This window comes from Gouania willdenowi, chromosome 19, assembly GCF_900634775.1.
Source record: "Gouania willdenowi chromosome 19, fGouWil2.1, whole genome shotgun sequence".
NCBI classification, from domain to species: domain Eukaryota; kingdom Metazoa; phylum Chordata; class Actinopteri; order Blenniiformes; family Gobiesocidae; genus Gouania; species Gouania willdenowi.
In genome coordinates, this window is record NC_041062.1 from 19,133,041 (window position 1) to 19,160,980 (window position 27,940).

Sequence of the window (27,940 nt, forward strand, 5' to 3'; positions counted from 1 at the left end):
TGTAGGTTGACATACAATATTTATTCAGGTTCACAAAAATGATAAGTTAATTATCAGGTAGTCCACAAATATTGTGGGAATGGTCTCATACAGTCATACAAGTGGGGGAAACATACATGAGAAACCATTGAAGAACAAGCCCACTGACACGCCCCAATTGAACCAAACAAATTGTGAAGCGCGGAGGAAGGATCCACTCGAACATTAATCTAACCAAATGAAAAGCAACTTTGTTATTTTTGTCATTATTCTATTTATAATTTCTCCTATTCAACTTTTAAATCCTTTAGAAACAAAAAGAGCCTCGCTATTAAAAACATGTCTTAGTATTGTGTTTTTCGTCAATCGGTGTTAAAAAAAAAAAAAAGAAGCATAAAAAGGGGCGGACCCTGCATTTCAAATATTGCCGTGAATCAGGGATTTCCCTGAACTGTCCTTCAGCAGGATCAAAGGACCCACACCTGGTCCTGATTAAAAACCTAAAACTTGCAAAAGCTGCTCCACAGTCCAGTTCCAGAGGGAACACAAGCACATAGAGTTCTCTGCAGTGTCTCCATGAACCCGTCTTTCATCCTTTCATCCCGTATCCAACCCACGCTCCAATGTTTCCCTTACAGTGAGACTTCCATTGCATCTCCGTCCTCCTGGAACTCCTCCCACATGCTTTGCTACAAAAGGATTTTTACATGTTATCAACACGTCATGCACACCAGGCTATTCTCTTTACAAAGGCAGAAAAGAAAGTTGTGTTTTTTCCAAATCATCTCCAGCTGCTTTTGATTCAATCTCACAACAAAAAAATAAACAAAAATACAAATCAACCTGAAGCTCCACCCACTCTCAAAGCCACTTCCTTTACCCTCTGAACAAATGAAAAAACAAAAAAAAACAAAAACCTGAACAATCAGCATCATATAAACGTTAGGAGGAATAAATAAATCCCCAGAATAGAAGGCGTACAGCGGAGTCCAGGTTTGAATCAGCAGCGTTTGATCCGATGCGTTAAAAACCGAGGGCGACTCCTGCCTCAGAGGGAAAACTTTAAGCTTTAAAACACGTCCGTCTGCGGCAAAAAAATGGTTTAAGAAGAATCCCTGATTGGATGAAAGTCAGGTGACGACCGAGTGAGGTAAGAAAGTCCCCCCACTGATGATGGGGATGACGGTATTCAGGTGTTTTCTCTAAAACACTAGTGTGTGTGTGTGTCTGTACGTACATGTGTTATTACAAAGTGACGTCCACACTGAGTGCGTAATGATTGGTGTGTGAATGCCTCACGGAAACAAGAAGAAAAGCAAATGGCCGACTCCAGAACTCCAGTCTATGGCCTCGCGACCATCCTTGGGCGTGACAAAAAAAATTTTTTCATTTCTTTTTTAAAATTTTTTCTTAGTTCAATATGATTTACTTTAGAAAAACTAACAAAACTTTCCATCGCTCTCTTATTACTATGTGTGTGCGTATCTTTTTTTCTATTTTTCTGCATTGGTTTTTTTCTCCTCTTCTTAAATCGTCCATTGAGTTTTTCTTGGTTTTGCGTAGATTTTTCCGTCTCTTTCCATGTTGTCATGGAAAGTTATGTGGAAAAGACCCAAACTGGTTTCTAGCCTCCAATTGACTCCCACCCTCCCCCCATTGCCCCATCCTCCCTCCCTCTCTCAGGTGAAAGTGGGAGGGGCCCTTCATCTCTCCGCCTCCATGGCAACGCTGGCTTTCTGCTCGGCGCCCGCATGGGCGTTGACTCCCGTGGGCCAGGCGGGGCAGGGCTGCGAGTGCGCCTGCCCCTGAGTCCAGAGTCCCTGGTGGGGCTGCGGCACATTGGGTACGTTTGGTGTGATCCCCCAGCCGCCGACCTGGGGGGGCGGGGGGGAGGTTGCCATGGCTGCAGCCATGGGGCTGGAGCTGCTGCCGCTGTTGAAGCTCTCGGACGCCTTCAGCCTGGAGAACATGGTCAACGCGTCGGGGAAGTTGGGGGGCGTGGCCGGCGTGTTGGCGGGGGTGCACATCTGTGAGGAAGACAATAGACTGTTATTCTACGAGAAAAACTATTACACAAGAATTTGAAAGATCAGAAGTTATCAACACATGGTTTGTAGATCCACTTTCTGCAACTATTTAGTAAAAAACCTTTTTAAATCAGTGTTTTCTAAATAAATGCATCATCTTTAAACGGTCATTGTGAGACGTCCTCACTATTGTCATTAGTACTTAATCATTCTATTATATTATTATTATTCTTCTGTGTTCTCAAACTACTCCAACAATTTTCAACCAATTACCAACAGGTAAGTATTAAAGTATTAAATTAATCACATCTCTGCTGTTCACGTTTTTTTAAATTATTCAACTTTTTGTTCTAAAATGTTTCCAATCATTTCTTCATCAACTTCAGCCATTTTTAACATTTTATACCTTCAACTTTAAACTTGAGCTGTTCAGTCATTCTACAACTAATATTAATAATTCAACCTTTAAAACGTGCATCTCTACGTTCACTTTCAGCTAAAACCTTCAACCCATTTACACGTTTTCAATCTTTTTCAACCTTTTTCTTAAACTTTAATTAGATTGTTTTAGATCCTTCAACCTATTTCAACAATTTTTACCATATCTTCTGCATTATTTCACAGTTATTTGGCTAGGCTAATTTTATTGCTAGGCTAATGTTAATGCTAAGTTATGCTAGGTCAATGCTAAAGCTAGGCAAATTATAATGCTTGGCAAATGCTAATCCAGTGCTAGGTTAAAGCAAATCCAGTGCTAGGTTAATGCTATGCTAATATTAGGATGATGTTAATGCTAAGTTATTGTTAGGTTAATGCTTAGCTAATGTTAGGTTAATGTTATGCCAATGCTAATGCTAGGTTAGTGTTAATGCTAGGCTAATGCTAAAGCTAGGCTAGTGATAATGTTAGGTTAATGCTAGGTTCCTGTTAATGCTATTGCTAGGTTAATGCTAATGCTAGGTGAATGCTAATGCTAGAATAATGCTAATGCTAGGCTAATGTTAGGTTAGTGTTAATGCTAGGCTAATGCCATTGCTACACTAATACTAGGTTCCTGCTAATGCAATAATAATGCTAATGCAAGAATAATGCTAATACAAGAATAATGCTAATGCTAGGCTAATGTTAGGTTAGTGCTAATGCTAGGCTAATGCATTGCTAAGATAACATTAACGCTAGGTTAATGCTAGGCTAGTGCTAATGCTATTGCTAGGCCAATGATAATGCTAGGCAAATGCTAATACTAGGTTAATATTAATGCTAAGCTAATGCTAATACTAAGTTCATGTTCATGGTAAGCTTCTGTCAGTATGCCCCAGGGCAGCTGTGTCTAAGGTGAGTGACTGGTGTGAATGAATAATGGTTTCTGTATGCACTTCCTTGAAAAAATTAATGTGAATGTAAATATTCTAGTTTTAGTTGTTAACATTTCTGCTGTCTGAAGCACTGTATCATTATCAGCAAACTCACTTTTCACATCATGAGTTACCAACACACAGTTTTCTGTAGTGCAACACCACTATTTTTAGACGTCTGTTATTTTGATCTGTTATTATTTTAAAGTTCAAAGAAAAGACAGAAGTGTTGCTCAAGTTAGCTCGTTTAAAAAAAACAAAAGAAAACAAAGGCTGACAATGGGACAGAATGAACAGCTTTAGAGTGACTAACCCCCGCATATTTAAGTGTTGAGATGAGTTTCTTCTTTGCTAAATATTTTGAGGTTAAAACAAAAATATCAGTTGTAAATTTCATTGACCTTTAAGATCAAAAGTACTTTGAATCTTGTGACTGTACCAAGTTTGTTTTTTAATGAGTCTTAACTGTGGAGAAATTGGTATTTCCTGCTTTTCTAAATCTATTAATTTCTACAAAAACCTGATGTTTAAATTCCTTCCAGACAACAGCGGAGGTCTGTGTAACTACTATTAAAATTAAAGGAAATTCAGGCTACAATGTGCTTCCCGTTTAGGATCTTAATGATGACATCACATCTTTGTTTCATGACACTTCCCCTTTCATGCCTGTAGGTTGAACATCCAGGATGAACTGGATTATTGGCTGAATGCAGAACAAACACCAAGCCTCTGTGTTCTGCTACACTACTCATGTGAAAGGGCAACATGACAGTTTAAACCAAACATGTGTAGCTGTTTCAAAACAACAAAGCTCCACCAACACTTCATGACCTCGCTCTGTTCCGAAAGTGACCAAGAAAAACAATAACAGCCCCGAGAAATCCACCAAGGTTTAGGCTTTCCATCAAAAAATAAGAAATCAAACAAAGAAGGCAACAGAGGGCATTAAAGTACCAAAACACCTACAGTATCAGCGAGCAAACGACAAGGAAATGAACAAACTGAGTTCATATCAGGTCACTTTACCCTGGATTAAGGTCTCACATTATAGCTCACCACTACATGGGAACCTTACATCATGTAGAAAAGCAGCTTTTACATTAGAAAATGCACCGTTTTCTAACGTCTGGGATGTCAACATCGTTTACACAAAAATCATGTTAATTCATCTACAAATCTAAATCAGAATCAAAAGTACTTTATTTATCCAAGAGGGAAATTACTGATGTCACAGAGGCTAAATAAATATTATAAATGAAAAGAATAAACACTAAAGAAAGAAAGAAACGTACATAATTTAAGTAAAAGACTTAAAGAATAAAGATTAAATAATACAAGTGCACACATTACAGTAGAAAAAATAAAATAAGGTAAAATTAACAATGACAATAATAATAATACAAATGTAAAAACATAATACAGAAATATTCAAGAATCAAAAGAGTTTTAGATTTATATGTAAAAATGTGTACTTATGTTTGCTTTTTCAATTCTTTTTTTTTTACATTATTATTTAATTTATTGTTACGAGACAGTATGACAAAAAATACTGTCAAAATAAAGACAGCGTAATTTTTCAATGGTCATCATTCTTGTCATAGGCCACGTTTAATTACGGTCATTCTGCGCATGATTGGCCAGTCGCGATGACGTGCTGGTGACAACATAACTCAAGATGGCGGCCTGGACTAGAGCCCAGACTATTTTGTTTAAGCCTTAGACAACATGATAATAACAAAAAGAGCAGATGGACTGAAGCATAACACGCAGACATTCACATGGTCACATGGACTTATTACACACACGGACATCGGCAAACAGAACAGGCTTCATCGGACGGGTGATACTAAAACCTGGAGACGGAGTAAATGTGGCCCCGTACTGCATACACAGGCTGTAATATCACCAAGTTTATCATTGTACCTGTTGTTAGAGCTACTGTCTTTATCGGGGAGCAAATATTTATTCCTGGTTATTGTTTTCCAGCGTTTTACTGGGCTTTATTTACCCTTTGATTAGTTCCTATCTCCATCTCCTGCTCAGCGGACCAAAGTGAAACATTTTGTTATTGTCCAGCTGCTGCATTCAAAACTACAATCAAAATAAAGTGAAAAGAGTTCACATGAGGCCTTCTATGTGGTAGCTGGAAAGAAAAGATTTATTGTGTGTTTTTCCCAAAAGGCGTGAATACTTCACGTTCGCCCCCTGTCCAATCAGAACCCTTCCCTATCCCCAGACCTAAAGCAGAATCAAATAAAGCCAAATTTCCCATGTAAACCTCAATTCGACATTAATTCGGAATAACAAATTCCGAATGAAAAAACATCATGGAACAGTGGCCATTGTTAGCATTGCTGTAAACTGTGTGGCTTCCTGTAAAACCGTAAGCTTTACTACAACATCGCAATAACTATCGTAGAAGAGGTGATTATGCCAAACCGTGAGGTTTAGATATCGTTACACCCCCAGTAAACACACATGCCCTCTAAAAAGTGCTGTTCCTGCAGGCTGCTGTAGTGCTGTGCGGTGCCAGGCTGGGCCGGAGGTTCTAAGATCTAATGTGAAAGGTGAGCGCGCTGATACAAACGCTGACTCATGTCTCTCTGTGGTGACTTCCTGTTGTAAAAAGACACCATGGAATGCTGAGGTGACCTCTGTTGGCCTCCATGTGGAAGAGTTTGTGTGATGATCAGGTAGAAAAATGAGATTCTAGGAGCAAAGCGCTGACAGATGAACTCTCTGCTCATCTCCACCGACATTTTGGTCAAATTTACTCATTAATACAAAAAAAAAACACACATTATTATTGAGGTCAGTTACATTTTTCAGTTACAATTATGTTTTCAATTACAATGACCATAATTTTTTCCAATTACAATTAAATTCAAATTATTTTTTATCCTCTGAAAGTTGATTACAATTACGTTCTCAATTACTGAAGTCAAATTATAACTAATCACAATTACTGAAACTGAAATAATAAACCTAACAAAAGTTCATCTTCCTCTTGTGTTAGCTTTCTGCTAGCATGCATCAGCATTATGATTACACCAGCAACAGTTTTTTTAAATTACAATTGCAATTATAATTACACCATAATTGTAAATAATAGTCAATTACGCGATTACAATTATAATTGACTCCAGCCCTGATTTAAGACATGGGTAAAAAAACTGACCTGTTATGATAACAGATGCTAACAGAAAGCTAAAGTTTTTATTTATTTCACGCTTAGTAATTGTTATAAATTGTATTTCAACTGGAGTAATTGAGAATGTAATAGTAATTGACTTTAAGGGGAAAATAATTTGAATTGTATTGGATAAAATGCTGGTCACCGTAATTATTGAGTGGTAATTCAACTTGGATAATTTAAGAAGTAATTGACCCCAACCCTGGTATTCCAGGACATAGGCAACTGGTAGTCCGGGGGCGTCTAATTTTGTGTGGCCCCACAAAAAATGCAAAAAATGACTTTTTGGTCATGTTGATGTAATAAGTTTGTTGATGATTTTAAATGTTTTTACTGATGATTTTAAATGTTTCTTTTTTTGTTGCTGACTTTAATGTTCTTATAGATTTTAAGCTGTTGAATGTTTTCTGTTGCACTTTTTGATCAAGTAAAGCACATTGAGGTGCCTTGTGTATGAAATGCGCTATACAAATACATTTGCCTTGCCTTACTCTCAAAAAAACACAAAATGACTGAAAAATACACAAAATCTAGGCCAAAAACACAAAAGATGACTACAAAGATACAAAAGAAAAGTATACAAAACAACATCAAAAATGACTCCTACAATACAAAATCACGCAAAAAAACTCAACTCGACTCCAAAACCACACACAATAAGAAAAATATGCAAATTGACTGCCAAAACACAACAACAAACACAGAAAACAAATAGAAAAATATACAACACAGAAAAACATACAAACCCTTGTTCTTGTGTACATGCTGATCACATTGGTAACTAATCTAAAATGTTTGATAACGTGGCCCTCGGACCTGACAGTCACATTTGTGTGGTCACGCTGTGATAAAAGTTGCCTATCTCTGGTTTAATCATTACCTAAATTGGATACAACCAAGACAAATCCAAAGAAGAGCTTGTGGGAGAAGTTGGCATCAGAGGTGAAAAGTGTCAGTGCACACACGACACAGATTAGAAGCTGCAGCACAGTTTGACTTAGGAGGCAGGTCACTGTGTGTTTTCTCTTTCTGTGCATTAAGCAGCCTAGCAGCAGATTAACTCTATCTGCTCTGACGCAGAGACACAGACAGAAACAGACACAGACACAAAGACAGACACACTGCAGCGACTACAGAGACTGGGCAACAAATCCTATTGGCTGTCGGACAAGTGATGAGCGAGTGAGATGAAGTTTGTTCTGATTTTACATGTGTAATTGATCTCTCAGATTTTATAGTTTATAGAGCAAACCACAGGTTCAGGTCACGGTCAACTATAATTGTAATCACGTAATTGATAATTTATTACAATTATGGTGTAAATAGAGGTGGAATTTTAGAAATCTGTTGCTGTTGTAATAGTAATGAAATTGTAATTGAGTTTAGACAATTGACTTTGTAATTGTAATTGCCATGAAAATTCTATAAATTTGTTAATTATAATTTATCAAAACTGTTACATGTTACAGTTCTATGTACAGTTCTACACATATGTAGCTAACACTGTTTCATATCAAGCTTTCACACATCTTACTACATAAAAAAACTATATTTTCATTGATGAGGATAACCAATAGATAGAAAAGAAATAAGATGATATTTGTTTTTAGTGTATTTTACAGCTGATTCAGGACCGTTAGCATAGGACATGCTAACAGAAAGCTAACACAAGAGGAAGGTTAACTTTCATTTGTTTTTTTTCAAATTTCAGGCTTAGTAATTGTCATTAATTGTAATTGAACCTTAGTAATTGAAAACATTTTCTTTCTTAAGATAAAAAAGTCTATAAAATAAAAACATATCGTTATACAGTATGCAATATTGTAATTTTATTATATTGCCAAAATATAAATCTTGATGTATCTTGAATTTGCATACTGTATATTGCCCAGGCCTAGCTAAGAACATTATTGAAGGATGCTTTTTTTAAAAAAAAGATTTGTACTGCTGCTAATCCATGAAGATATTTGGTAAATTGGAGGTCACGTATCAAACGTCATAAAAAAAGACAGAAAGGAATGAACTAAAGCTGCTTCAAAACAAGGTTCTCAAGGATAAACGTTGTGTTGTACACATTATTAACACACATAAACACACATGCAGGTGTTAGTGTAACTTCTGTGTTTGGGCTATTGTCACACAAAATAAAAGAAAACAGTCCTGTGAGCTACAGAAGGAAAGAAAGCAGTGGTTCTCAAGGACCCCTGTTCTTTTATTTCTGAATCCATGTACCCCCTTTGTCCGACTACAGCATTTTGCTTAGAAAACTATTTAAAAACAACTATAGATCACAATGATGGAATGAACGAGTGATAAACACATATTTTTAAAGAATCTTGTTTTGTAAATAAGTGGAAATAAACAGTATTTAGAGCAGTGGTTCCCAAACTTTTTTGGATCTTGACCAACACCAAATAATATATATACTTTTTTGTTTTTGATTATGTTTGAACTCAGATACACATATATATATATATATATATATATTGCATTTTTTTTGTTTAACTAGATACACAAAGTGAAAGTACAGAAGTCTGTTTAAGATCATGTGTTTTATTTTGAAAAAAAAAAAAAAAGAATAATTTAAAAATGTCAAAAACCCATTACAATTTTTCAGAGATTTCAGACGGCCCCACTTGGGGTTGCGACCCCAAGGTTAAAAAACACTCATTTAGTGGCTCCTGAATAGATGTATTTTCATCATTACCAGTTATATCATGCTTGGGGTGGGACTAAGACTGATAATTTATTTGTTGATTTTCTACTCTCTCTCTCAAGTACCCCCTGTAGTGCCATCGCGTACCCCCATTTGACAAACACTGATATAAGTAGTCCCATGTTTAGACGGTTAATTAGTTGAAGGTGGTCTAAAGGATAAAGGAGGGGTCTGCTGATGTGGACTGAGGTCACGGTGACAAGGTGAATTTCCTACCTCTGTAATCTCCTCTGTGGGGCTTTTACAAAGACAAAAGCTCCATTCAAAAACAAATAAAGAAATCAAAGTGAAGAAGAGGAAAAAAACATGAACTAATCCATTAAAATATTTGATGAGGGCGTTAATGATTGCTTTCATTAGGTTGAAAGTGTTTTTAAATGCAAGTTGCAGCAGATATGACAGCACTAGTGTTGCAGCACAAAGGTGCAGTCATTTGTTGAGGATATACAGATGGAGAGACGAGGGAGTAGCAGACGGCAAGAAGCAGTTTGTGTTCAAAACACGGCCAACAGAGAAGGGTTGCCATGGGCACGGTTGTTATGAGAAAGCCGTGCATATCTCCGGTGGACGGGATGGGGCTGAGGCAGGACAGACTGTGGTTTACGGAGACCCTGTCATTCTGTGTGGTTGCTGAGACTAGTAAGGGCAGGGCTGACTGACTGCTTTCACTTTAAACATGGCACCAAGGATGGAGGGAGACCCCGTAATCCTGGATGGCTTCGAAACTGCTTTACGTCATCAGTGTGCTCAATTATTAGCGGTTTCCATTACAGATTTTTGCAAAATAGAAGCAATATTTCTAAATGTGAACGTGTTTCCATTGAACGTTGTTTTGGGCTGGAGCCTCGTTACTCCTGTGAAATATCGTCACGAGAGACTTTGCTGCAGAAAAATGAACACTCAGAACCTCCTTACAACACTCTGTTTTCCTTTGTTGTTCATAATCATTTTAAAGTATAATGCTTAAAAGTAAAAGCAATTCTAAGTTTTTGATAATAATAATAATAGTAATAATAATAATAACAAACAAAAAAACAACGACTCCATTTTTAATCCAAAACATAGAAACACTATACAGTACATAACTGTTACCATTGTGCAACTAATACAAATACATTCAAATACATTCAAATCACAACAGCTTTAGAAAAACAAATACATCCACAACGTACTCACTCTGACACACTTATACAAATCAAGTCACCTAACAGGGCTCTTGCTAGTGCTGTTGAGCGCTAGTGGGCCTCTGGTGTTGTAATTTTTCTCCCCTACAAAGCAATGGCGCCCTCTATGTTTAGTTCCCATCTTTACCTGAGGACCCCTGCAGCCCTTTAGCTGCCCTCAATGCATCCTCTGCTTATGTAACGTAACCGTCCATGTATTTAAGCTCCGAGTAGTGTGGACAGTCCAGACTCCGCTGTACGTGGATGCTCAAACATACCGCAGCCTGGAAGAGCCCGGCGGCAAAGGCACCGCCCCGCGCCCAACTTGCCACTAACCCTAACCCTAAAATGTTTATTTTTGTCGGAAATGTATTTTTAAAGTCGGAATTTGCCATGTTACATATGTTAAAATAAATTTAAAAAAAAAAAAGGTCGATTGTGGGATTTGAACCCATGTTAGTGGTGAGTGCAGCGCCTTAGACCACTCGACTATCCAGCTTATGTAAAAAAGCTCCAGAAATGTATCTATAGTCTCGGGGGTCATGGCTACGTTTAACATACCTCCAGACACGTTCATGTCTGCCACCCACCCAACCTGACCCGTCTCGAAACACGGACTGCTGTGTAACTGCACAGGAGAACGCACTGAATGGAAGCATGTTGACCACCAGCTCCTTTTCTTACAGCTGCACGATTGTCTCAGCACTTACAGTCCCTGCCATTAATAATTCATTGTGTTATTTTAATCCATCCACATTTTATTTAAAATAAGAGCTGATGTTGTAGGTTTTATTAAAGCTGCTTTGATTGTGCACAGCAAAATGTTTAGTTTCTTGTGTGATTTATGGTGCTCATTTAAGTTTGGTTTGGAAGCCTTTATTTTTACTGAACACGCTTTTGTGTTAGATCAGATTGAATTAGCTGAACAAGCTAATATTTTAGTTCTTTTTAATTATATTTATTTATTTTGTTGTATGATTTCTGTTGGATTTGGTGATTTCAATTTGAAAAAAAAAAGACAATAGTGATACAATTGTTTGGTTACTTTAATGAATGGATACCGACACGTATACCTTGTTTAAAAGTATGAGGAAAAGAAAAAAAGATGCATAACAAATTGTGATAATTGTTAATATCATAATAATCGTTGATTAATCATATTGTAGCACCCTGAATCAAAATCGAATCGTGAGGTCCCTTAGATGGCACACCCCTAAAAGTAAGGCAGTAACAAAGATTGACAAAACCAACTTTAGCTTTATTTAACTAATTTTGGCCCTCAGAGATATACATTTCTAAATTTACCCTGCCAGCAGCGCTCGCTCGTGCGTTTTTATGCTGTGAAATATTGCTGGTGAGAGCCCTGGCCTAATGTACGTGTTGTATGATTGTAGAAGAAAACACACAGAGAGAACATGCAAGCTCACACAAACGCAGAGAAAGGTCCAAGTGCTTCACTCTATGAGTGTTTACCAACCACTACACCATGATTTACTTCTCTCTCTCACCTTGCTACTGCGTTCTCACTATGACTTGTTGTGTACATTTCACACATTGTGTGTCAGTTCTTGCAGTGAGCTGAACTGGGAGATGTGTGAGACACGTGGGACGTAGAGAAACACGAGGGCTAACCCCTTCCAACAGCTAACACAGACCATTCCACACACGCACGCTGGAATTTTCATGATATTTTATAGAAAATGATCATTTTTCTATTTTACTAGCTACTAACAAACAACTTTTAACTAATTATATAACATGTGACATTTGTAAAATGTAACAATTATGTCAAATTTTACGAAAATCCACCTTGCATTTTTAAAAATATATTTTCATCATAGCATAATATAACATACACCAAATCTGCAATACTTAAATTGGTCACAATGTTTCAGTGTAAATAAACATTTGAAGATGTTAGTTAATTGAAAGCAAAAATGTTTGTCACGTGCAACAGTATTTAACTTTACTCAGTAATAACTACATCTGTCATACTGTATGTATGTATCTTTGTGAGTTTGAATCCTGGAAATGTAATCAGATTTTAGATGGAGCTCATTGGTGACTAGATTAATTGGGGTCAATTACAATTACGTTTTCAATGACTCATATTCAATTACAATTACAGTGACCAGCACTGAAATGACTATTTTCTGCATTCACTATGTTTTTAATGATTTAAAATTAATTTACACAAACATCATGAACAATATTTTGGTGAAGCATTATTTTGTATCAGTCTTCCCTTAAAGACTTAAACATAACACAAGGACATGTGACTAGTTGTGGCCAGTTTGTGTTGAGAAGAGCCACTGTGCAGTATAAACTGATTGACAATGTTTTGTAATTCCTGTGAAATGGATTCAGTGCAGTAGATAAATTTCGTGATATATTGATTATCGCAAAATCGCTGCATTGTGATAATATCGTTATCATGGGCAAAAATTATCAGGATATATCGTATTGCAAGGCACCTGGCAATATCCAGTCCTATTTGTCCATTTTACGTACATCTCAGCTCTTAACTAAAGCTCACTAACTACACGGAACCATTAGTGGTGTTAAAAAAGACCAAAAGTGTCTATCCTTTAACCAAATGTGCTGTAAAAACCTTTTTACAAGTTAAAATAGTGAAAAAAATAGAAAAGTGAGTTAAAGATGTGCGTTAGTCACAGATTTCGTGGGCAGATGCTCTCCCAGTAGCTTCAGGTCTAGACTAGCCTGGGGTTCATTTAAACGAGTGCACATTTGTAGGAGTTTACATGCACTGTGAAATTGTCCCTCCTTTATTTTGTTTGTTTTTAACTCCTATGAAAAATAGTGTTGAAACCAGGCAACAGTAACCACACAGGTCAGTTTCCACTGCAGATATTTACACTACAAGAAGACGAGATTTTGTTACGACAAGGCAGGATGAACAGAAATCTCTGACAAGTTCAAATGCAAGAACTGAAGGATTTCTAATGTCTACTCGAACAGCCAATAACAAGAACAGATGTCATGTTCAAGGTACAGGAAGGGAAATAGAAAAGTTAGCCACAACAAGCTTTCTGAATGTGTAACCTCAACAGACGACACAAAACCAAAACTATGCCAAATAAACAAACTGCCCATGAGTCAACGGCAATTCACTGACATGAACGGACTGATTCAGTTGCTTTTTTGGCTATGGAAATTTTTGAGACGGAAATAAAGTGAAACCTAAGTTCTGAGTCATACAAAAGACAATTTTCATGTGGAGAAGAAGCAGCTTAATCTAAAAAAAAAGGCAAAAGATGCAGAGGGTGGAGCTTTCAGTGAAACAAAATGTAACGAGTGGCGAGAAAGACGGAAGGAAACTGAAAGGGCAAATGAGTTTAAAGAGTGTCTGAATGCAGGTAGAAGTAAAATTATGTTTTCATATGCTGAAATAAGATCCACATTAATTAAAACAGCATCTCCTCCTGTACAATTTACAATAAATGTTTCTTTAAACAGAAAACCAATCTTTTTGACACAGGACTTTCACACAGGTATTTATTTTATTTTAGTAATTTGGGGAAAGCAGAGATAGAAAATGCAAAAAAAAAAACAGCACCAAAAGAGCACATTGTATCTAAAAGGCCCTGTTTACATGACAACTTTTTGCTTCTGTTTTTGTTTTTGTTTACTAAAAGTTCTGCATTCCCACGGCAACATTTTCAAAACGATGCCAAAATAAGCACCTGCACAGACTAGAGCTGGGAAATATATTGAGATTCAAGATATATAGAGTTTTCTTTTTTGCAATATAGAAAATGACAATATTGCCTATATCGAGATATGTCTTTTTTATTTTTACTTTCACAATCACAGTACAAATATCATACAAGTATTTAATATTATTCTTATTATTCTTAAATTAAAATCGTATATCGTCATTTTTACGTAGGGGTTTACTCATGCTGTAAAGAATGTGGTAACACTGCTGTAACACAAACACCTCAGAGACGTGCTCTCTCTACATATGTGACAGCACATGCACAGCTCCACAACGAGTCGAGAACGAGTCGTTTATGCATTTTTTTTAACACCATCTATTCTCCGCCTCAGCATAGATTTGTGCGTCTTTCTCGCGCTAATCACAATACATCTCCTAGCCGTTCATTTACCGTGCACACAACACCAGAGTCGAACTCAGCCAGACCGTGTTAAAAAGATAGAAATTAAGAGCTAACCCAGGTTCGAGTAATTTAAAGCTCTCAGTAGGAGTACAGCACTGTGATTATCGTCAGAATCTGGTGCAGGTATGAAACACGTCTCTGCTGATCCAAGTGATGGTGAAGTAACATGAACAGTGTTCCTCAAGTTCAATTTCCAAGCACCAAAAACGCGGTTGCTGTGTTAATAGACAGCAAAAACACAACAAAACTTTTGCGTATTCACTTGAAAAAATTGTTGTGTAACGTTTTCTCGTAAAAGCACAAATGTTTTGTTGCGTCTTGGTTCATTGCGGTCGCAGCGCCTCAGTGGTTAGCTTTAATCAGACACAGCACAGAGAGCTGCTCTGTACATATGTGACACACACAGCAACACAACGAGTCAAGAATGAGTCATTTATGCAATTTATATGAACATTTACATTTACACGGCGACAGAGAGGGGAGCGTTTTCGAAAACGTCCTCTCTATAGCCAAAACGCAACAAAACGTTTGCGTTTCCACTTGAAAACATTGTTGTGTAAACATGGCCTGAATCCAAATGTGACCCAACTCAAACAGTAGCCTGATTTCCATACTGACAAGGTGAAGTTTAAAGCACTGAAAAGCCTTTTACATTCATGACCCTGAACAATCAGTCAACAAAAAAGCAAAGAGTAAGAAACACAGCCTTGCCAACATCCTGTCCAAGATGTAGAGGGAAGACTATTGTTTTACAAGCATGTCTGAGGGTTTGGCATGAGGGTGCGTAACTGCATGAGTACAATCACATAAACAAAAACCAGACGGGCAACTCTTTGTTGTATTTATTCATCACAGCTCACCAGCATTCAGTGTTTTGTGCAGTAGGCAAAGTGTCGTCACCACGAGGTGTTTCTTTCACAACCTAAATAAAGGAAGTGGACAGGTGGCACCCAATGTGCCTTCCTCTACCGTGACCCGTGACATCAGCTCCTGAAAGCTCAACCATACACTGTTAATGTTTGTCAGTGTTTGAAAACTCACACACACACAAAACTGTGGCTCAAAGGAGTGAGCCAATGAGAATCCATGTGGGATGATTGCAAGCACCAGATGTGTTTATCAGTGACCGAGTTGGATTGGGTTTCACACACGCACGCACACGCCCACACACACACACACACACACGCACACACGCACACACACACACGCACACACGCACACACGCACACACACACAGAGGGAATGTGGCCTACGAAACATAATCAGTACATATGCTTAAAGGGACGTTGGTCACTATTTTCATATTGGCACATCCACAGCTTGTTTACATTCATGGCCTGTGACTGCTAGCCTGACTCCAATGTTTAGGTCTCTAAACAGACCAGGCACTTTTAAAGGAAAATGTTGATGACATCCAAGTTCACAGCCATGTGATTTCAAACCAACAACAAAAACTTCTATTTATGACACACATACATCATCTTGAACAAAAAGGAGTGATGAAAATGTTTGTAAATAAACTAAACTAAAAGTAATGTATTGACGTATTATCCTTTGCCAGGTTGTTTTTACCATCCCCATGTTTATTTGACAGTAGCTGACATTGGATTATCTTAATAGCTGCAAGCAGTTTGCTATTGCACAATGAAATGTGTGATGTGTGTCTTAAAAGAGTGTCTTTGTTGAGCAGTTTCTGCCTGATGACCTTTGGCCCAGTAAGTTCCAGAGTCAGCCTGATCCCATCCGTGGATCACACTCCCTGTTCTAGATAGAAGTCCACCACTCAACGCTTATTGTTAGTCTGTTGGCCATTGTTGAGTTCACTGCAATGTCTGCACTTGGTTAAACAGACCACATCCCTTCCCAGTCCTAGTTCTCCTATTTTCTGTCCAAGTCAGCAATCGTTTCTTTTTTCTCTCACCATTTCCCCTCAAAACTGCTGTGACATACTGTAGTTCACCTTAAAACAAAGATCAGCTAAGAAAATGCTAAACTCTTTAACTCTTCAGCACTGTCCACTAAGGGCCTGCATATGTGTGCGTTTGTGTTGCGCGTGTGTGTGTGTGTGTGGTTAGGGTTCTGGGAACAACTCTACTTGGAAACATGCGGATCAACATGCTGGAACATGCAGAGTGCAGGCCGAGCCCCTTTAGATGTGGTTTACTTTTTGACAGAGTGGTGAGGCACACTGCTACACACACACACTTCCAGTTTTTATTTCAAATAATTAAAGGGAAGAGAGATCAACAGACACGGATGACGCCATAATCCTTGATTCCTTGGCAAATTTGGTGTGTTTACCTCAAAGTTTAAAAAATACACATTTCTTCAATGTTCTTCTATAAATAATGTCTGTATAAAGAAAGAACACCTTGTTTTAATCATGGCAGAGAAATAAAGCAGTTTATTGTTGATGGAGTTATAGCATTTTCAACCCAGATAACTGGCATGGCCTTGCTGTTAGCCTTATTTTAGGGTGCATTCACACCGCGCTTAGTAGTGGACTCTGAATGGGCGGAGGACAGGTGATCATTTTTTCACCTTGGTTTGGCTCGGTTTGTGTTAAGAGCGCAACTTCTGATCCGCACCAAACAGCCTCTGTTGTAGTTGCATGAGCTAACCACTCGAGGGCGCCATTACTGAAGTAGAGACTTCTCTAGGCAGACCAGAAGAAGAGGCTTTCATCTATGGGTCAAAGCGAGTGCTTAGGAGTGCGCAGAAACCTCTGCCTTCTCTGTTTGTTTTTTCACAACATTAGCCATGTTTTTCAATTCTGAATTAATTATTCTGCTTGATGTTTACATGGAAATAGTAATTCCAAATTGAGGTTTACATGGAAAAGAGGGTTGTTCGGCTTTATTCAAATCCATTTTAGGTCTGGGGGTTGAGAAAGGTTCTGATTGGACAAGGGGCGAACGGGACGTATTCACGTCTATCGGGAAAAACACAACAAACCCTTTTCTTTTCGGCTTCAAGATAGAAGACGACCACTTTCATTTTGATTGTAGTTTCAAAGCAGCACCTCGACAATAACACACTTTCACTTTCGTCAGCTGAGCAAGAAATGGAGATAGATTACGGGAATCAGAATAAACCAGCCACTTAATTCGGATTTAAGTTTAATTCGAAATGGCCATTTTCTTTCTGAAGTAAGTGTTTACAAGGTCAGTTTAAAGAGGACTTAACTTTTATTCTGAATTAAAGGGAATTAAAGCTCTCATGTAAACGTGGCCATTCAAAAATGGAGCAGCAACAAGTTGCCTTGTTATTGGTGGTTTTAAATAGGGATGTTCTGATACAACTTTTTCACTTCCGATATGATACCGATATTGCAGCCTTGAGTATTGGCTGATACCGATATTGATCCGATACAATATCACCACAAATCATACATACTTGTATGACTTATTTTGTAGTGTGGAATGTTAGAAAAGACTTGATCAAGTGATGTTACTCAAACAGAGAACAATAGTCAGCAACAGTAAGTTACGTTGTTGGAGTGTGAACCACAGTCACCTATGGATAGAAGTGTTGGAGCGGAAAATTTTATCAAAATAGTTTATATCGGTGATTTTAGATGCAGTCCGATAAAATCCGATATTCATTTACTGGCTCATCAATATCGGATCGGGACACCTACAGTTTTAAAGCCCTGTTTTGCACCGTTGCTGATTGTCCTGACCACCCACAATGCTGTGTACTCTACGTCATCTCCGATATACATTCTGTTTTTAGTTGCGGTTACATTCACAGCGTTCCTAATCGCTGTAGGTTTCAATTGGAAACGCTCTGAGACTGGCAGAAACAATCGCTCTAGAATTCGCCTGATTGATCTGCTCTAGACTTTGTTTGTGTTCACACCACAAACACGTAATTTTTCCATTGAATTCTCCCAAGAGTTCTTGAATAACTAGCTTAGTCCTTTCAAAATACAAAAAAAAATATTTTTAGTGACCAAAAAATAAGTCTTAGAAAGTGATGATTTACAAATGATTCCTCCCATTCAAGCCTGCCCCCCACACAAAAAGTGAGTGTTCGTACTTCCCAAAAATGCTCAACACATGCAATTACATCCTTTCTTCCCCCTGGGTGATCACACTGCCAGGAAAAAGCCTCACACCCACTTTTATATATATATCCAGTAGGTGTTCCACTTCTCCTTATTAATATCAGTTGAACATTGCCCTTCATAAATCCTAGCTCCAGTAACTTTACCTGTGAGGTCAGTGACTAATGATGATCACAAACGTATAACAACATGGCCTTTAATCGAACAAGGAAACTGTTGAACATCAAACAACAACATGGGTTATGTAAGGGAACGTTTGGAGGTTGATTGACGCTTGCAGCTTTTATTGAGGCAATTTAAACTACACAAAGTGGGGGAAATGGGGCTTTAAAATGCTTTTTATTGCTAAACACAAATGCAGCAAAAGCAGTCACTTGTGTTTTTTTTTTAAAGGAAATTAAAGAAATCTAGAAAAAGAGATAAAGAAATGAAATGTGTTCTTTGAGGGAGATTTTTACCAAAACTGCAACTCTGTGACGCACACGCACACACACACAGCTCCAAGCTTCATCACATGACGCAATCACATGTTCTTAGACAGTCAACGGAAGTCACCCAGCTGTGTTACTTCCTCATCCGCAGTCAAAGGCAGACTAATTCACTCCTTTGCACCGCGTGTCCCCCACGTGGTGAACGATTTAACATGGAAACCCCAACGTTAGAGTGAGCTCACTGTTCAACGCCAGCACACAATGAGCCACCCTGTGTCCAGCAGCTTTAAAACCATGACTGCTCCGAGCAGCAGCAGCAGAAACGGAAACAGAGAAGAGCATTTGATTGAAGAACACAAACCCTCAATCCTTTTGATTTTTTTCATTCTTATTTAAGAGCAGAAAGACTTGTTAACTAATAAAAGCTAATTAAAGCTGGGTGTGCTTTCAAATGCTAATTACACTCACTTGAAATAAAGCTACCTATATAGTGACTAAACTGAGGGCGCCGTTATAGCAGTCATCTATGTGTTTGACATGATTGAAATAATGATTAATACAGGAATCCTTCAGTCAAACTAAATTTAAGACTTTTTAATGCCATTTGAATTAAAATTTATGACTGACTTCACAGTAAACACAACTGGAAAATCAATTACACACAAAAAGATAGTAAAATACACACACAAAATACCAAGACTAAAATAATCAAAATCACTCAAAACACACAAGATGACTACAAAATATCCAGAAATCTATGAAACAACAAAAATACAAAAAAGAAAAAGAAAAATCTTCGTTGGACAATTAAGGTCTTTTTTTATATTCATGAATTTAATGCCTTTTAACAATTTTTAGGGATCTGCGGGGACCCTCTAATAGTTAGTAATCATACTTGGTTATGAACCTTTCAAAATAAGATCATCTCTATATAAATAATTACATTGCTTGGCTACTTCTACTTCTAATAAATGTGGCATTATTGCAATGTTGGGACAAATCAAAAGGCTTTGATGATACATAAATTCTATCTGATTTGGTAATGTTGTTATGACACAAGCTTTATCCTACATTTAGAACTAGATCCATCTACCCAACTTCTAGGTAGCAGTCTGTGCTATGTTTTATGTATGCAGGGATCACTGATACCAGATGAGGGTGAGTCACGGAGACGCTACACCGTTTGTTTTGTCTGATCACAACAGGTGGTGCCAGCTTGGTTTCATTTTTGTCAACAGTAAATTCTAGCGCACAGATGAACTGAAATGGCAGCATTAGCTTTCCATACTGTAGCAACCACAGAGATTCCCTTTCAAATGTACACTGGGGAAGTGTTCAGTTTTTAGCTGCTAAGTGCTAACATTATAGATTTAGATAAATAAATTAATCATCTTAATTGTTGAGCTTTTGTTTTGGAAAGAAAAATTAAAATAAGCCTTGAACACCTAAAGCAATTAGCACATGAATAAAAACATTGAGAAGACACTGATAAGGTGACTATGATCCTAGAAAACGTGAACATTACAGTGAATAATTTGAAGTTGTGCTTCTGATAAAAGTTGTTAAGTGACAGCAGGAAGCTGGAAAAGGGAATTATCCTATTTTGAAGTTAAAGTTCACCCATTTTTGATCTGAATGTTTTTATTGGTTGGAGGCATGGATTGCATCCTCCAGGGATTTGATGTTGTATGTTTGAGCTGGCAATATGTGTGGGTGCAAAGAGCAAAGCTGCACCGAACTAGACTAGACATACTCACAAACACTGAGCAGTTTGTACTGTTTTTAGCTTCAATGTGTGTACGTTAAAAATTAGGTTTTCCACCAATCTGATCAGCTGTATCGGATCGGCCGATATTTAGCTTTTTATGCAATTATTGCAGACTAGACATGAAACAACAAAGGAATACGGAGCGTTATCAGAAGGTTTGGAGCATCTATCTTCCTTTTACGTCGGGTCGATTCCACGGAGTTTCATCCGGATTGGTCATTTCATCTTGATTTTACGAGACTTTAAAGTGTGAATGATCGTGGTACCGTGATCAAGATCACTGATCCAAATCCAACAGTTGCCTACACTGTGTACATGCAAGACGCGACAGATATCACGCTGTGCAACACAAGTTAATAAAGGAGTGACTGGAGTTAGAGGAGGACAAGCCTGGGAAGACATTAAAGAGATTTAAAGAAGGAAATCCATTAGAGAAGTGCCCATCAGTTTAGGTAAAGGAAAGTCATCAAGTCACAACATGCGCCTGAGGTGAGCTGGATGACCGTGTCTCACCAGTGACCAGGTTTTTCCTATTACTCGCTTCTCTCCATGGACTTTAAAAGACGAAGCAACCAACTAACTAAACCTTTAGTATGATACTGTATATGAATGATCTTTTAATAGAGACTGTAATTAAAATTCCTTTAAGTGCAGGACTCCCAGAAAAAAAAATGAATTAGGGGGAATGACACAAGCCCCAGTGTTAAACAAGACTAAACCTGCTTGTGGAAAAACAAACTCTGCTAAAAATCCACTTCTCATACTTGATACAAATTATAAACCACCGACTCCAAACCAACAAATCATTTATTTGCAAAGCACTGAAAAACTCACCCAGGGCAGACATTGCTTACAAGCTGAAACAACTGACTGCTGTTTAAGACTATATACAGTATATGTATAAACTAAACAGATTTTAAACCAAAGAGTGTTTCCATTCCGGTGTTCCACATTCACATTTGAAACTAATTTGCAGAAGTGAAAGTAACGGATTACAAGTACTTTCCCAAAATATTGTCTCACATCTCAGAAAGTCAATGACATATGCGTTCTCAATTACTCAAGTTCAATTACAATTAATCACAGTTACTGAGCCTGACATAAATAACCAAATAAAAGTTAACCTTCCTCTTGTGTTAGCATCTCTTATGATAATAGGTCCTAAATCAGCTGTAAAAAAACAATAAAAGCAAATATCTATCATCTGATTTCTTTCCTATCCTATTAAGCTTCCTAATCAATGAAAATATAGGTTTTAATATTTTTGCTGTGAGCATCTGCACCTTTTTTGTGTGTCAGTATACCCCTAGATTTCAATTTTTCAAATGGTAAAATGTGGGAAAGCTTGATATGAAACTTATTTTAATAAGTGTTAACTACATATGTGTAGAGCTGTACATAGAACTGTAACATGGTTCCCCAGTTTTGTGTTAAATTCTAATTATCAATTTCTATAACATTTTCATGGCAATTACAAAGTCAAATACAATTTAATTATGATTATGACAGCAACAGATTTTAAAATTACAATTACATCATAATTGTAATGAAAATCATGATTGACCCCAACCCTGGGTGAAAGTAACTTTTACTTTCAGTACTATTTAATTGAGAAACACCCAAATTAGTTTCTTTTATTTTAATTTCTGTTTGGTCGTCAATCGCTGGGTTGCCATTATCCTTGGAAATGCGGCAAATCTAAATAGCGCAATAAAAACTGGTAATGGAAAAAAAACACTCAAATACCGCAAAAAAGGTTTGACGCTTTCATGAGGAGGAATTTCAGACGTTTCGATATTGAAATGTGTCGCAAAAGCGCTATGGAAACACTTTTTCCGCAAATACCTGTCACAGGACGTGACGTACCTGGTCACATGACCACTTCTCTCTGAGAAAACATGGCGCGGTACATGTACACAGAAGAGGAGACCGGGACATTTCTTAGCATTATACTTAAAAATGCTTACTGCCACAACAACAAAGGAATACAGAGTTTAATAAGGAGGTTCTTCGCGCATATTTGCCTGCAACGAAGTCTCGCAGGACAAGATTTCACGGGAGTTATGAGGCTCCTGCCCAAAACAACCTTAAATGAAAACATTAAAGCGCAATTATACTTTGTCGGCATTTAAAGATATCGCTTTTATTTTGCAAAAATCTATAATAGAAACAGCTAGTGTTGTGTATTGTGTTTTGATTCGTTTTTGTATATATTGTCTTTATATATATATATTTGTTTTTAATTAACAATTAAATTCATATTTACATGTGTACTATCAACGTATCACGTCCTAGGAGTTTAGTACTTATGTATTTCTAGAAGTCCAAACAGACGGAAGCAAAATGATGAAACATGTTGATTAAGAAACAGGGTTGAGATTAAACAAGCCTTTCTTCTTCCCACTCCCTTTTGAGCAGACATTATTACAAATGTAAGTGTACATGGATCGGATCTATTATTTTGAACCTATCTGATTGTTTTTCTCTGTTGGAGTTTCCTTGTACACAATGAGTTTTTTTTTATTCCTTTTGTCTTTTTGTCCCTGCTCCAAAAAACCAAATAAATGAAATGAATAAAGTAAAAGGAAGTGACGTAGTCTATGCGCATGTGTCGAAAGGATCAGGCCCGTGAAAGGATTGGGCACTGACAGTGTCACAGGGTTCAGGCCGGGGTAAGGCACGAGGCCAATATCCTGTTCTCTGGGGCGAGTGTATTTTGAGTAGTAACAGTAACTATTGATGCAACACTAGTCTTTACAACACAATTACTGCTCTGTGTTGTTAAACCCGAAAAGAGGCAGCTCGGGTGAGGGAGTGAGAGCAAAGTGGATTAGATCCGTGTCCCAACAAGCACTGAGGCCTGATAAGCTGCAGGAAGCCTGGACATGCTGCCCTACTGTAGTACTATTGGCACTCACACTATAGAACCGCCCACACTGTGCTATGCATGCTGCACAACACACGTGGCTGAGGTTTGAATATGAAGTTGGGATAATGCACCATTTTGAAAAATCACAGTGATGAGATTTGTAGATGCTGTGCTGCATTCTGATGGCTTGCTTCACCCATCCATGGCAGGGAGGTGGCACACCAAACAGGAATGTTTAAAGTCTAAATTCAAATGAGATATTTCATCTAGAAGCTAGTAATATTAATGATTAATGATCAAGGTATTAGGCCTTGTCCAGTTGCCGGGTATCTGCTAAAACTCATTTTTTTCCTACGGTTTGGCCTGTCATCCACACAAAAACGCAGGATTAGGTCATGAAAAAAATGGGGCTTTTGGAAAACTGCAACCAAAGTGAAGATTTGAGAAAACTCCGGTTTTGCATTTGAGTGTGGACATAGATAACCCGAGTTTTAAGTTTCCAAACGTCACTGTCTGCAACATCTAATGAATCAACGTCATATTTGCGCTCCTGTTTATGTCGGGCAGTTGGTAGGAGTCCAACTACTGTTTCTCCTTGAGGAGCAAAGGAGTCGCTGCAGTCGGCACAACTGGACATTAAATAAACCTCCCTCCACCTCGACGGCATGCTGCTCGTCAAAGACGCCGTTGGTAATTTTGAATCACACTTGGATGCACTTCCAGCTGGTTAAACAACTTTGAGAACAAAGTCATCATCCTGAATGAGTGGCGTGAAAACTTCCGCATGTCCCGGTCACCCCTTTATTGATGGAGTTGATCTGTCCTCATATAGAGGGACCGGCCACAATAATGGGATCACCGGTTAGAGTGGTTAAAAAAGTTGCCTGTACCCTGTACTATTTGGCTGATGAGGGTAGATCACACTCCTTTTTTTTAAAATGGAGGAAGGTAGATATCAGTTTATAAAAATCTCTAGCCATGTGTGGACAGGGCCTTAGAAAGAAGAACTTGTGATCTCAAACTGTTCTTGGATCATATGTGTTACTCAATCAGTGGAAGCCCAAATAGACAGATCCATTCAGCTGTTGTCAGAAGCTAAGATGTGTGTGGCTAACAAAAACCCACTACTCTCTTTTGGCTGCAGCTGTCAATATTAAAGCTGGGTATCATGGCCAATGTCCTGAATCGATTCGTTTTCCATTAAATAGGTTTTGAAACGATTAATCACGATTCGATTTTGATTCAGTATTGATCTTTCAAATTTTACTTGGATATTATCGAGATGGTTCCAAACATCTGACTTAAGTTAGGGCGTCTTACCCAACGGATCTTCCTCTGCCATGTTTGCACTGAATTGAATGCACTTTCGCACTAAGCAGGTGCAGTAGTTGACTTTGCTAACACCAGTGGAGTAAAAAAATCGAATTGATATAGGAAAATTTTAATTAAAGCTATTTTTTCACTCAGCTCTAGTCAATATGCTATAAAATTCATCCATTGCATGTCCTGTTTCTAACCACTATATGTATGATGCTGATAATAGAGAAACATACATTTACAGTGAATGCCGCTGCCAAGAAATACTTTCTATACTAAATATTTCAGTTTGATTTGAAAGTTGTTTGCTAACTATATCTCTAAGCAGCCTTATCTCTTTATGCCACCTTTGTTTGGTGGCAGTTTCCCTATCTTATGGCTGGATTTTTGCTGCTTTTTTTAAAAAATGTATTATTATTTCTAATTACTTTTTCCGCTGTTTGTTGTTTTTCTTTTTTTTTCTATTTCAGTTTGTGGGTTGAAAGGGGGAAGAAAGAGTTTAAAAATGGGCAGGGTCCTACTGTTAAAATGTAAATGACAAGAGACCTTGTTTCCGTGCAAAAATAATAATAATAATAATAATAACCTGCAGGGTTTTATTCATGTTTCCCACACTTTTTTCCACAATGAGTTTCCAAAAGTTTTTCGAAATATTTTACCAAATTCCCATCAACCGCTAAGATCTATTGAAGATCATTAGAGCGTAAATATGAGCGGGCCTTTAGATTGTACTAGTGTAACAGAAATCTGACAGTGTGCCACGGTTAGTAGCAAAAATGTGACACAGGGAATGCAAGTTGTGTCTATTACTTATCTATCATAACATCGTACAATGACGCAAATGCCTTTGACACCCATTTTGCCTTTTTTTTTTTAGAATAACGATACATCAGCTATTGAATGTAACATTAAACAACAACTAAGTGCTACCATGTTTAGTTATAAGATTATACGATTACAATTTCAATTTGCAGACACATTTATTAAAAGCAACGTACAACACAAGGTGTTAAGGTTAAAGAGACTTGTTGAATGTCCCATAGTAATAGCAATGGTTGAATTTTAAACATTAACATAAAGGCCATGGCTATTGATACGGAGACGTATCAATAGACTGCCGGTCTGCCCCTCATTGGCCAGTTTAGGTGACGTGATAGGTGACTTAAAGTTCCGTCAGTTTTATTTGAGCTCATATTTATTTTTAGCTACCCCGCTAACCCTTTTATTTTAGCCCTAACCCAGGAAATATCCTAAAAAAATTTTTTCTTCATATATGTATTTTTAAAGGTGGAATTTGCCGTGATAAATATGTTAGAATGAAAAAATATATATGACAAAAGCAGGATTTGCACCAATGCAGCGGAAGGAAGACTCCTTCAGTCAGGCGCCTTAGACCACTTAGCCTTCCTGACACGGTGAAAACACAGACATTACACTTATGTAGAAAAGGTCCGGAAAACGTACCCATAGTCCCCGGGGCTATTGATACATTTATGTATCAATAGACACTTTCTAAAAAAAAGGGGGCTATATTTCCAAATCTTTTCCAAAACAGTGAAATTATTCCATGACTTTTCAAGACTGGAAACTCGTTTTTTCAAATTCCATAACTTTTCCAGGAATTTCATGACCGTGGGGACCCTGTATATTACCACCAATAATATTGTTTATATCTGATGTTTCTATTCTTGAAAGTCCTACTTATGTATCCAAATGCAATGCAGACATATCCTTTCCTACTCCTGAACTAAGAGTGTTCTGCCTTTTTATTCATGCATCTCACTAGAAATAAATAAATAAACACATGCATGAATGCAGGGCTGTATTTATATTGCAGTTTAGCATTGATAATACACACACACACTCACACACACACCCTCCCTCCCTCCCTCTCAAACAGTGACTGCTGCTGCATGCCTGCCTGTGTGTTTATTTCTGGAAGCTCACAACATGGCCGACATGTGCTTTGTTATTGTTAGTACCACATCATTTCTGGTGGCCTATAAGGGCCGATTACAAGACCTTATCACACCCCAAAAACACCCGGGTTTGTCTTAAAGGAGCCCCATAGAGGGAAGGTAATAAAATACACATATAGGACTGTAAATAAATATATAACCATCGACCGATCTCTAACCCAGACTCACCATTTGATGATGATGACCGTATGGGATATTTGTTTCTTGGAAAAAGGCACTGAGGGCGGTCTGAATGGAAACAGAGAAAACACAATGAGGTTAATTTAAACGCTGAAGTGTGTGAGATGTAAACAATACAGAACACAGAGTGGGTAGATAATAAACAGACTAATGCTGGCTATAGTTGGTCATAATAACACACAGTGGTCACTCAGCTTTATTGCGTAATAGCACGATGCCGTCATGTGTGGGATTATAGTAATTAATCTACACTGAGGTCCGTCCGTTATCTGTACGACTTGTTCCCCAGCACTGTTGTTTCACTAGTTTCATTGATTAAAAATGGATAACTGTTTAATTAAAATTGCTGCCCAAACTTGTCTTTTGTGTGTTTTGTTTTTTTAGCGAGCCAAATGTGGGTCATGGAGATCCAACACCGAGGCTCGGTTCGGGTGTGAGGTGTGTATGAGGCGGACAGGAAGCCGTACCTCAAACTGCCAGTGTGCCGCCTGCAGGAGCTGCTTCGCCTGGTCCGCCGCACAACCCGCCGTCAGGACGAACTGGTTAATCATGACTTGGTGTTTGAGTTCATCCATTTTTCACGCCAACGAAGCCCGGTGTCCTTCTCTACGGCGGCTGGCTCTGAAGCAGACTGTCGACCGTGTTTCCTAAGCTCGTCTCCTTCTCTGCTCGTAGTCCGTCGTCCTCAGTCGTCCACCATTACAGCCGGTCGGGCAAACACAAATATTTACTGTAGGAGCGGTAGTGGGAAG

General features: G+C 38.0%; 1 protein-coding gene across 1 annotated transcript; it reads right to left on the minus strand.

Moving 5' to 3' along the window:
* Positions 1 to 27,940, minus strand: ubald1a (UBA-like domain containing 1a). The gene is made up of 3 exons (XM_028477154.1): positions 27,656 to 27,940; positions 27,177 to 27,236; positions 1 to 2,006 (listed from the first exon to the last, which is right to left on the minus strand). The coding sequence occupies exons 1-3, from the start codon at positions 27,761 to 27,763 to the stop codon at positions 1,683 to 1,685; spliced, it is 492 nt and encodes a 163-aa protein (XP_028332955.1). The 5' UTR covers positions 27,764 to 27,940; the 3' UTR covers positions 1 to 1,682.

Coding starts and splice junctions, on each gene's coding strand:
- ubald1a (XM_028477154.1), bottom strand. CDS start 27,763: ATGGATGAACTCAAACACCAAGTCATGATTAACCAGTTCGTCCTGACG. Junction 27,237..27,655: donor CGGCACACTGGCAGTTTGAG/GTACGGCTTCCT, acceptor GTTTCCATTCAG/ACCGCCCTCAGTGCCTTTTT. Junction 2,007..27,176: donor ACGGTCATCATCATCAAATG/GTGAGTCTGGGT, acceptor TCTTCCTCACAG/ATGTGCACCCCCGCCAACAC.